Raw genomic sequence first — 12,170 nt, forward strand, 5'->3', positions numbered from 1 at the left:
CTTGACCCTGACATCCAGCCTGAATGCTCGGCCGCTGGGTAGAATCCAACTGCAGATCACGCCACCTGTTCTCGCAGCCACACGTCCCCTGCCTCGGCTGCCCTGCCTGCTCTCTGCTCCCTCTCACGCTCACAGCCTGGCCTGGTCTGAGCCCCCGCTCTCCTCCACCCTCCAGGCCCAGCACACCCACCTCCTCTGCACACCCTCTTCTGTCCTTCTCTCCTCTGCAGTCCTCGGGCACTCACCGTCTGCACCGTGCCCTTGGCATTTAGCTTCTGCGCTGAATTGTCAGGTGAGCCAGATAACTTATGGGCAGCAGCTAGCCCACTGCGTGGCACATGGCAGGTGCTCAGCGATTACATCCTGGATGATGGGTTTGTTTATTCATTTAGCCAATGGCTTTAAGTTGGGTGTCTGAGCTGTATACAAATGTGCCTCTTTGATCATGGCTTCTATTTCTCCTGCCTCAGATGCGCTTTGTGAGCTTGATTGATCTGCATGTCAGTTAATGAGTCATTACAGGATCCTGTCTTTAAACAATGGCCAAAACAGAGGAGAAGGGGAAAAAAAAAAAGTTCCACTACGTGGTGCAGCAGGGCCGTCCTGAGGCCGCAGTGCTGTGTGCTGCGCCGTGTAATTAACTCCTCCATTAGGGTCAGTGCTCTGAAATGTGGTTCACATCCATGGCAGCGCTAACCAGTGATGTGAATCATTTTATGGCTCTGGGTTCTGGCCTTCAAAGCAATATTTTCCCATTACAGGCCTAATAATCATGCACTCCCTTTTTGGAAATGGCCTGGTGATCAGTGTCCTCTGCCCAGGGTCTGGCTGGAAGAGGCTGACTGGTGACAGAGCACAGCCTTAGTCCCCGCAGAGCCCAGGCCCCTCCTCCTGCAGAAGCCACCATCTCCTTCTGGCATTTTATGTACAGCAAGTATTTGCTGAGCACTTGCTAGGATCCGGAAAGAGCTTAAGGGAGATTTTGTGGACAAGCATGGTCCCTGCCTTCAGACCTGAGACCTTGCTGGGATACTCTGAGGCAGTGCAGCCAAGTGACAAAGAGCCTGGCCTCTAGCTGCCTGGTGTAAGTCCTACTCTGCCTCTGAGCTGTGTGAGCCTAGGCGAATTGCCTAAACTCTCTGTGCCTGGGCTTTCCAAATTTGTAAAAAGCAGGTGATCAATGTAGCTATTGTGTTTTTTCCAGGACTGGAGACAAAGTAGCCATTGTTGTTGCTAAGTTTTACATTGAGTTCACAGCTTGGAACAACAGAGTTAGCGTCCCTTCTTACAGTGAAGAAATAAGAAAAGATGATTTGTCTAGGATTAAGGGATTGGCAAACTATATCCTGTGGACCCAATCCAGTTCATCACTTGTTTTGTAAATCAGGTTTTATTGGAACGCAGCCACACCTACTCAAGAACATGTGTATGGCGGTGTTCCTACTATCCCAACAGAGCTGAGCAGGACCAACAGAGAGCCCTTGGGAAAGGTTTACTATCTGGTCATTGACAGGAAATGATTGCCCGCCTTTACTCTAAATGGTAACTGCAGTGAGGATCCCAGAGCCTGGTGATCTGTCCATGCTGGAGGATCAGGAAGGGTATGGAAAACATCGTGCCATCCAATACTCTCCAGGCCCCTGACGTGTGCCTGGCATACAGACATGCAGTAGTGTACAGAGGGCGTGTCACCTGTCCCTGCCCTCTGGGAGTCTCTGGTCTAGTGGAAGGGCAGGTGGACAGACAGATCACAGCCCAGTAGGTAAGTCCTGAAACAGAAGAGCAGAAGGTGTTGTCAGGGAGAACCCATCTTGCAGAGGGTGGTCAGAGAGAGCTCACACCAGTCAGAGCTCACCGAGAGAAATTTGCCAGGGGGCAAGAGGGAGAGGGAAGACACTGAGTAAATCCTGCTCCAGATTAGGCCATCACGGTGGGGATGCCCAGGAGCTCAGGTGGTCACACAGGCCATGTGATGGGGAGCAGATGCAGAGGCCCCCCACCTTGTGTAACAGGTAGATAATGAGACTCCAGGAAATGTTCTGCATGATAGGACCACGGGGGGTGGGCTGGGGGGGCAGTCGGGGATTCCAGCCCAAGCAGAGGATTCCATGATGAAGCCACTAGCCAACAAAGAACATTCTAGTTGGGAAACTTAAAAGGGCCAAGGAACCTCCCACCCACTAATGATAGTTAAATTCCCTCCCATCCTTACTAACATCGCCTCCTCTGCTGGACCATCACTACCGCCCAGCAATTGCTGGTTTCCAATATCCCTCAGTGCTGCTGCTCCTAAAGAAGAAAGCTCATGTCAGGCCTGGCTTATAACTCTCCATAACTGTCTTTAGGACACAGCCCCAAATCCTTAGCGTGGAAGACAGCTTTCATAATCTGGCTCCTCTTCACTACCCTTAGGTTGCCACCCCCTGCTTCCCTCTCCGTTAAACAACTCCAGGTTCATTACAAGTCTCTAAAGAGCCATACTGCTCCACGTCTCTGCGGCCCCCTCTGCCTGGATTGCTTTCCCCTCCATTTGTTGGACTCCTCTGGCTCACCTCCGAAACTCAGCCTGGGCTTCACTTCCTCCAGAGAGCTCCCTGACCTGTCCCCTAGCCAATGAGATTGCTCCCTCCCCTGTGTCTACCTGTAGACCTGCTCACATACTTAGGTCTCTTCTTAGCCAGAGATTTTCCTCTCTGTGCCCCACATCTATGCCGAGGGCACCAGGTTCATCAATGGGTGCAAGATCAGTTTGCTTCTGAGATGCCTGAAGCATCCAGGGGTGAGGCTCTGCTGGCATCCTGGCAGGATGAGGGTGCTGGGCTGTTGGGTTTGGACAGAGGAAACCTGCAGAAGGCCTCAGTCACAAGAAGGAAAAAAAGATCCACAGGGATTGTGTAGTCCTTGGGTTGTAGAGTAGAAAGCCAAGCCACCTTGTCCTCCCCATTGGGGGAGGGAAGGTCATTGTCAATTGAAGCCAGTTAGAAATGGACAAAAAGAGACCCGGATTGAACATTAGAAGTGAGTGACTCTGTGCATCCCGTCTTCATGAATGGGCCAGAAATCTGCACATCAGCCCAGATACCCCCACCCCAGCCCAGCCCTGAAGCCCTGAATGTCCTTAGGCCCTGACCTCTTCTCCACCCACCGCTCTCCACTGCTCACCTGCGTTGACCCCAAAGCCCAGAACCCTCTTCACCACTCGCCTCACTTCTGCCCAGCAGCCAACCTGATGATGTCACCTCCCTCCAGAGCAAAGCCACTTTTTTCAGGGGACAGGTATAAGATCTTTGGGACCCAGCTCCAGGCACACTTCTTGCTTTCCGGACCTTCTGGAGTCACCTCCTTGCACTGAAGCCTCAGCTGCATGGTCCCTAGAGCCAGGCAGCTGGCAGCTGTGCCTGTTGGTAGAGCTGTCATTACACCGAACAGATCATTCCGGAATGTTCCATCTCTGCCACAGCACAGACCCTGGGAACTCCTTCTCACAGTGTCCCCTCCCTCTGCCAGCCACACACTTTGGTCTGACAGTCTTTAGCCTTCAGAGTTCCCTCAGATGCCGCCTTCCAGAGTGGCCTCCTCTCCCGCCCCAGTGGCAGGTTCCTCTCTGCTCCCCAGTCCCCACTGTAGCCCCCCGTCACCTATAGTGTGCTTCTCAATCTACTTCTTGGACCCCTTTGTCACTCTAGGCAGGGACAGTGTCTTGCTCACTGTGAAAGCCCCGCCCCCTGGCCTGGCATCTGGCTGGTAAATATTTGTGGAAGACAGGACTGAGAGAAGTTAAGAGGCAGGAATCTTGTCAAAATCCCCTTCTGAGAACATTTATTTATTCAACAAACAAAAAGGATGGAGAAAAGCAGGCAGAGAAAGACTAGCGGAGGCCCCTGGGGGCAAGGGAACCGAGATTCCACATGTGGCTTAAAATATTGCCACCGAGCCCCCAGGGATTTCTATGCAGTAGAGTGTGAAGACAGAGTCCAATCCCATCTCAGCCCGACAGATGTGCCTGGTGCTGCTCTGACAGCCCTGGAATGAGGCAGCTGTGCCATGAACTTCTTCAGACACAGGAGGCCCCAGAGGACATGTTGCCTAGAGAGAAATAGTCCACACTCCTAAGGGTGGCACAGAAATGGTCCGTATGCCTACAGTGACTATGGACATCAGGACCCAATGAGGAAAGTTCCTGCTGTCCTCCAGGTTTTGGGAGACTCCCCCGCTTCCCCTGCCCCCGCTAACCCTCTGCTCCCCCCCTAGGTGATCAAGCTGGCCTTCGAGGAGTTTGATTTGGAGAGGGGCTACGACACCCTGACTGTCGGGGACGGTGGGCAGGATGGGGACCAGAAGACAGTTCTCTACATGTAAGTGAAGTGCCAGGTGTGATCCAGAGGCTGGGACGGTACTGGGACCTTGGCTGAGGGTGGGGCTTACCGAGTCCTCCCTGGCTCCCACACCTCGCTGCAGCAGGGACCCTGTCCCGCGACCCTGTGGTTGCTTCACAGGAATCCTCTGCCTGTCTCTACTCCTGCCAAGCGGGGAGGAGGCACTGGGCCAAGTCCTCACTGTGAATTCACATGGGAAGTGCCCAGAGTCTCTTCAAGGGCAGGGCGAGTCTGGGGTTCCCGCCTGGTTGCCTGCTTCTCTGCAGACCCCGCGTGCGTCTGCTGCCCAGCAGGGTTTACTCCAGAGCTGGCCCCCCACCGCAGAGCCACCTCCCACGGAGCCGGGGGAAGCATGTTCACAACTATCCGACTCCTGAGATTGGAGGTTCCAGAGAATCGAGATCAGATAGACGTAGTGACCCCGTTTCCTGAGTGGAGGAAGGCCCCTGTGGTGTGGTGTAGTCAAGGGAGAGGACAGTAGCAGGCTGTCCTATGATTCCACTATGTTGGGCCTTTGATCTTGGGGCCAATGAGTTCTCCTCTGCCATCACTTGTAGACCCACCTGAGAGCTGGGGAATGCTGCCCTTTGGCGCATGTGGCCCAGCTTCAGAAGCAACAGGCCTCAGGGCGGGCCTAGCCCCCTGATCTCGAGATGTTGTCAGTTGGGGAGTCATCTTACTCGGGTGCCATGGTGGGGCGCACCTCTCTGAATCTCTCTCTCCTGACAGCCTGACAGGTACATCGGTCCCAGATCTCATCGTCAGCACCAATCATCAAATGTGGCTCCTCTTTCAGACCGATGGCAGTGGCAGCTCCCTGGGATTCAAGGCTTCATATGAAGGTAACTGTCCTTGGAGAGCCCAATAAACTTCACTGCAGATGCCAGAGACTTGGGGTCTGGATTTACAGTCACAAACACTGGGTTCAGATCCCAGTTCCGCCCTGTGCAGCTTCGTCAGGCACATTATTCAGCCTCTCTGAAATCCAGCCTCCTTTATTTAGGGGCTTTCCACATTTTTTTTTTCATTTTAGTTATAGATGAACACAGTATCTTTTATATTTTATTTATTTATCTTTATGTGATGCAGATTTCAAACCCAGGGCCTCACACATGCTAGGCAAGTGCTCTACAGCTGAGCCCCAGCCCTAGCTCCTTCCCACATTCTTTTGAGGACTGTCTGAGATAATTCATTTAAAATGTTGAGCCCAAGTGCCAGATTCACATAAAAATCCCATGCCCAATTTATACCTGGCTCATGTGGACTTTTTTAAAGGCCCCATAAACTATCTGAGCCTCTCTTATTTTTAAAATCTTTACATGGGGACATTATCTTCCCAAGCCACCCGATTTGGATATCATGGTGCTGAGTGAGTGACTCTAGCATAGGGCTAAGGATAGACATCACCATTGTTGGTAGCCTGAGGAGGATGCAGGCAAGGGTCTTCATCCAAACAAACTTCATACAAACTCTGGGGCCCAAGTGCTATCCCACCATCGCCCCTCCATGAGCTTCCAAACCTCCTGTTGGCCAATGTCTGCTAATGCCCATCCCCCCAAAAAAGGGAGAAGACATTTCACCAGTAGTTGTTAAGCCCCTGTTAGGTACCAGCCACTAGACCATCCCTAGGGCAACAGATGTGCCAGATGTAGGCTTGGCCTTGAGTCCTCTGCTGTAGCAGTGAGACTGAGGAAACAAATGAATGTAAAAGCAAAATGGCAGCCCAGACAGCCAGTGGGAGCACAGGGTAGGGATCAGCCACCCTTCACCAAGGAAGTGAGCCCTAAGTCCTCAAAACAACTTTGTGTTTGCTAAAGAGACAGAAGGCAGGGAACAGGGGCAAGGAGGCGTGGCTTAGTGTGTCTTATACACCTGCTCCTCCAAAGGTTCTTCCTGTACCAGGGGCTGTATTGTTCCCAAGCTGGGTACACAGGAGGTGCTGGGGCTTCCCCAACCAAACCAGGGAGCTTAGAGCAACAAATGTATTCTAGCATGATCTGGAGGCTAGAAGTTGGCTCCAGGTGCCAGCAGAGCGTGCTTCCTCTGGGCTCTGGGGAGTGTCCCTCCTTGCCTCTTACTGACTTTGGCTGGTGGCTGACAGTCCTTGGCATCCCTTGGGTTACAGCCATGTCTCTCCAATCTCTGCCTTTTTCATCACATTTTTAGGTGTCTTTCCTCCACTTCTTATAATGATATAGCATATTGGATGAAGGGCCACCCTACTCCACCATGACCTTGTCTTAACTTGATTTTATCTAAAAGACTATTCTCAAATAAGATCCTACCGACAGGGACCAGAACTTAGAACTTTAACATCACTTTTTGGGAGATAAAAATCAACTGGTAAGAGGCTAGCCCATATTTCCTATGCTAACACTGTCATCCCACTGTGTCCCCCAGGGGAAGATGATGGCTGCAATGTTCCAAGAATAGGGAGCCACGTGTCTAGGTGAAGCAGAGCAGCAGGCAGAGGACACAATGGGTCACAAAGTGCAAATCCTGGTTCTGTCCCTTTCCACTCTATGGCAGGTCCTGGAATGTTTCTGGGCTGTTTTCTCATCTGTAAAATGGAGATAACAATACAATCTAGGTCACAGGGATATCTGCAGAGTTTGTTAGATCAAAACTATGAAAATTAAAATGTGGGAAACTGCAAAGCAACGACTATATAGGTAGTTAAATGAATGAGCTGTTCAGATATATAGTTATACACAAGGAGATGTGTGGCCATGAAAAGTGATTTCCCCCAGTGAGAAATCAGAAGAGCTTGATGCAGGTCCAGTATTTTGAAAATGGGAGCAGATTTGGATGCAAAGTTTCTAAGTCTCCCCACCCTGCATTTCTGCAATTCCATGGATGCTCATCAGTGCATGCTCATCAGTGCATGCTCCCAAATGTGGGAGGGATAACGCTGTGTCATCTACATGCCCCTGATCTGCCCAATGGTTTAAATAAAACACAAATAGTTCGAGCTTAAAAGAGATGATAGTATTGGTTGCTTGAGATTGCAAAAAGGTCTGGGTTTCAAGCCACATGCAATGCCACACGCCTGTCATTCCAGCTATTCAGGAGGCTGAGGCAGGAGGATCACAATTTCAAGGCCAGCCTTAGCAACTTAGCAGAGAGACCCTATCTAAAATAAAATTTGCATAGTTAAGGATGTAGCTAAATCAGTAGAATACGACGAAGTAGGAGCAATATTTAAAAATTAGCTGCTAGAGCTTTTCCCGAGGAGTTAGTTGTTCTTTATTCTTCCCTGATCAGGAATCAAAGAGTGGAGCTTAGCTGTGGAGACGTCAGCGTGGGATGGCTAAGGAGAGGATTTAAGCCAATCCCTGTGAGAAATGTCTGGGTCCCCTGAATGTTTACGGAGGAAAAGGTAGACTTGGGAGAATGGAGAGCTGGGCCTAGATATTGAAGGGCTGTCACACAGAAAAGAGGCATTCGATTTGTTTGGTGTACCTTCTTTGGAAGAAAAAAGGAACATTGCTTGAGAGCTACCATGTGCTGGATGCTTTCTGTTCATCTTTTCAGGGTTCTCAGTCAATGTCATATGGCAGAACCTTGGGGCAGCCCCAGGGACCACCCGATGGAGTAGGAGATGCCAGGGGGAGAGCCTGTCTCTGTTTTCTCTCCCTTCTTCTCTTTCTCTCCCTGTAAGCCTTCTTTAAAGAGAACATTCATTCTACACATGGTCTGAAAAGCAATGCTTCATCTCCCGCCTTGCTGACAGCTCTCCCAGGGCTGCTATTGTGTAGATGAGGCATCTGAGACTCAGACGGGTGCAGTAACCCACCTGAGGTCACACAGGAGTCTGGCAAGTGGAAGAGCTGGGAATCCAGCACATATCTCAACCTCAAAGCCCATGTTTTTATCCCCTATTCTGAGAGCCTCCCAAAGTTACAAAACTTAATTCCTTAGACAAATCTTCATAGAAGCCAAAACTTTGCCCCAATCAAATGCTCCATGTATCATGAGCCGGGGTTTCATTTCACGAGAGGCTGGAATTTTTGTTCATTAGTTCATTTGTCCACTTCACTCGGCCGGTATTGATTAAACACCTGTCACGTGACCAATACTATGCTGGGTGCTGCGTTAACAGTGAGTCCCAGACATAGTCTAAAAAGGTACATGGTGTGAATGCTGGCCACCGACGAGGCATCAGCAAGACTTCTTCTTGGACCCATGACAAATGAGGAAGGATAGCCTGGGGGTTTAGAGGCCTGACTCAGCCTTATGGTGTGTCAGGTCCTGGGAACAGAGACAGCAGGTTCAGGGAGGATCAAACACACTCAGGAAATGGATCAATCTGGTGAATCCCAGCAGGGTCCCAGCTGGGTGACCCAGAGAAAGCCACATGGTGTCTCTGAGCCTCAGTTTTCCCATTCATAAAATAGAGATAATCATGCCAGCCTAGGAGTGATCTGAGGTCACAGAGAGCTCCTGGCACACTGCCTGTCCCCAAGATGGCACCTTCTTCTTGAAAGCCACCAAAGTTCTCTCCATCCAAACCTTCCAGGCTCCTTGTCCTCCAGGCCAGGCCTGGATCTGCACCCAGGTGGCCCACGATGGCTCCGACAGGCCCTGGTCTCAGATCACTGCCTCGCACTGGCAGTCCCCACAGGCTGGCTGGGAAATGAGCTGGCTTACGGTGGCGAGTGCAAGGTGTGGGGACAGATGTGGCAGGAAGCCAGATCACAGAAGCCCTCTAGTCTTCATAAAGCATTTGAACTTTGTCCAGTGGGGAGAACCTGGGAAGGGCAAATCCCCTTTCCCTTCTTAACCCCTCCACCCTGGATTTTGACCTGAGGGGCGAAGCCCATCCGTCACACACCTTCATGGTGAGGAGAACCTTCTGCTGTCCAAGGTGGTGGGTGAGTCCTTCCACCTCTCATTCCTCCGCCACCTCTGGCCGGTCCTGCATGCTTGCTGCCTGGCTTCCCACTACCCCTTCTCTGCCTTCAGTCCTCTCATTCTGGCACCTTCTGCAGTCCACCCATCTACTCCCAAGCTTCCACCTCCACCTGCACATACGTTCCCCACCCGCACGTCTGTCTACCCTTGCACGACTCTGTGCACATCTAACATCAGCCCATCTGCACTCGTCCACCAGGGCTGCCAGCACAAAATGCCACCCTGGGTGGTTTAAATGATAGCCATTATATTTCCTCACAGTTCTGCAGGCTAGAAGGCTAAGATCACGGTTCCAGCCACTTGGGTTTCTGGTGAGGGCTTTCTTCCAGCTCTCAGATGGCCACCTCCTCCCCGTGTCCTCACACAGCCTTTCCTGGGAAAAGCACATGAGTTCCTGGTGTTCGTCTTAAAAAACATAAATCCTATCAAATCAGGGCCCTGCCCTTATGACCTCATCCAACCCCAATTACTTCCGCAGAGGCCCCATCTCCAAATACGAAGCTCGCCATCTCCCACCCCCACTCCCACGACCTCGGCACATGTGCCCCACCCTGCACCCCATCACCAAGCCACGTCTCACCTGCTTTCTTCTCCCTCTCCCATTCCTAGCCCCTCTCCCAGATTCATCGGCTCCCCTGTAGGAGATCATCCCACACTCCCTTTAGTCGCTTTGGTTAAGCTTGTCCCTTGTCACCTCTCACTTTGATAATGGCACAGCCCTCCTACTTAGCAGCCCCTCCCCACCCATCTGCCACTTGGCACACAGTGATCTTCCCGGAATCGAAGTCTGGCACAGTTCTTTGCCACTTAAAAGAAAGAAACATGAGACTTTAATGACAATTTCTCATTGACTTCAGGGTGAAGCACAAAAACTTTTCATGTGGCATCCCAAGTTCTCTGCAATCATAATTCCAAACCAATTTCAAATTCCAGCTCCTCAGATTTCATTCAAAGCAAAGATGACAGTTGATTAATCTCTCCAGTCCTACAGGGCCGGGCCGGGGCCTGGTACAGAACATGTGCTCAGAGAAGCTTTGCAGAGTTAAATTGCAATGACGTTTTATAAGGGCACAATCAGCAGCCTCCTCCCACCCTCAAAGCCTCCCTTCAGTCCCCTTTATCACTTCTGGGTGCTCAGGTGCCAAGAGTGCATGCATTCCCTACATCCCCATAGGCTTGGGAATTGGATAAACCCAATTTACAATCACGCCCTCCCATGGAGCCCCACAGGCCAGTCCCTCCTCATCCACAAGCCAGAGTTTCCTGGGCTGTCAACTGGTAAACCCACTCGGGTCTCCTGAGGGCTCTGTTCTGAAGCACCAAGCACGGCGCCTGGCACATAGGAAATGCTGGGTTGTAGGCTCGGTCCCTTCCCCAGGCCTGCAGCTCTTTTGACTGACACCATTGCCCAAAGCTTCAGTATTACTTCTTCCCCCATCCTGGCCCTTCATTTATCCCAGGTTCTAGGGAATTCCCTTGAACCTGATTGACATCTGGATGGAAGGGTAGCCAGGATGCAGATGTCCCGCGGGGTGATGTGAGGTATTTGAGAGCAGGGACCTCCTACCTCTATCACTTCGGCCCCCCCTCCCCAGGCATAGCTGGGCCCATCATCATCAATGCCCCCTTCTCCCCAATTCAAGCAAAGAAATGAGATGTTGGGCTGGGCAGGGGCCTCCGCAGCATCACATCTCTCCCCCCATTGAAAGCATGAGCCCCAGTGGGAAAACTGGGGCACTAACTTCCCAGAAATTCTTCCAGCTCCACTTGTCACAATCCTAGGTCAGGGTGGAGGAGGAGACTCAGGATCTATCAATATCTGAACATTCTGAGCCCAGACACTCAGTCTCCCTCTGGGGGCGGCCAGCTGTGAGCAATGCATTCATAGTTGCAATTGCTTTGCTTCCCAGTAGAACAAGAAATATTTAAGGAGCAGGCAATTAGCACTTACCAGAAACATTATAAAATTACACACAACTTGCTAACAAGTTTTCACATCAATCTGGAAGTCTGCTGGCTTCCTGGCTGAAGCCTGGAATCTGGCAGCCGGAGGCTGAGTCTGGGAGGCTGGTCAGGAGGAGGCAGGAACAGGGACCCTGCCCCTGTAGCAGGGAAGAGCAAGGCAGTAGAAATAATGCAGAAAGGGACTCAGATTAGAAACCAGATCATCCATCTGTTGATTCAACATTTTTTTAAGGCCTGGGGGAGGAGGTGTTGCAGACACTGTCCAGGACATGGAGGGTCTGAGGACAAGACCAGCTCTGCCTTCACCTAATGCATGGTCTGTTTTCACCAGCATGGAGAAAGTTCTAGAAGGGGAACTAGAGAGGCATCAGGGAAGTCTCGCTGGAGGAGATGATGTCAGACACTGAGACTTACACCTGAAGAATAAAAAGGAGGTTTTCAGACATCCCAGAGAAAAGGGACGTGTTGGCTCAGACAGCTGACATGTGGATAGCATGGAGTTTAAAATCTCCATAGGAATAAATTTTGAGAGCAAGTAGTTGGAGAGAGCCAAGATTGCCTTCTGCCAACAGTGCCCCTGCCCCCTTCTCTAGAACATACCTCTGACTTGGGTGCAGGTGAGCCTCCTCAGAGAGGTAGAGATGGAGGCCATTCTGGAAGGAGGCCCAGGGCAACACAACAGCACCACAGACTCCACTCCCTTTCGGCCACTGCCCCTCCTCCTGTCAGGTGTCAAGGACGTGGCCATTTCCAGCCTTTCCTCTGTTTCAGGGCTCCTCTATTTTTTTGTCTGGTCCCTATAAGTCAGGAGGCCAGAATGTTCCAGCTCCAGCCAAGAATGACACCTGGCATGTTCCTAAGACACTCACTGAGTTTGCAAGATACCTTTAAGCATTTTCCAGTCAGTGGGAACAA

General features: G+C 51.2%; 1 protein-coding gene across 1 annotated transcript in view; it reads left to right on the plus strand.

Moving 5' to 3' along the window:
• Nucleotides 1–12,170, plus strand: part of CSMD2 (CUB and Sushi multiple domains 2) — a gene marked incomplete at both ends in the record, with an annotated part of 546,906 nt that overhangs the window by 298,462 nt on the left and 236,274 nt on the right. The window contains 2 exon segments of the mRNA XM_081308594.1: nt 4,252–4,355; nt 5,106–5,218. Of these exon segments, the coding sequence (XP_081164720.1) occupies nt 4,252–4,355; nt 5,106–5,218 (217 nt within the window).

The sequence above is a fragment of the Spermophilus citellus genome (genome assembly GCF_964194105.1).
Source record: "Spermophilus citellus genome assembly, chromosome: 9".
NCBI lineage: Eukaryota > Metazoa > Chordata > Mammalia > Rodentia > Sciuridae > Spermophilus > Spermophilus citellus.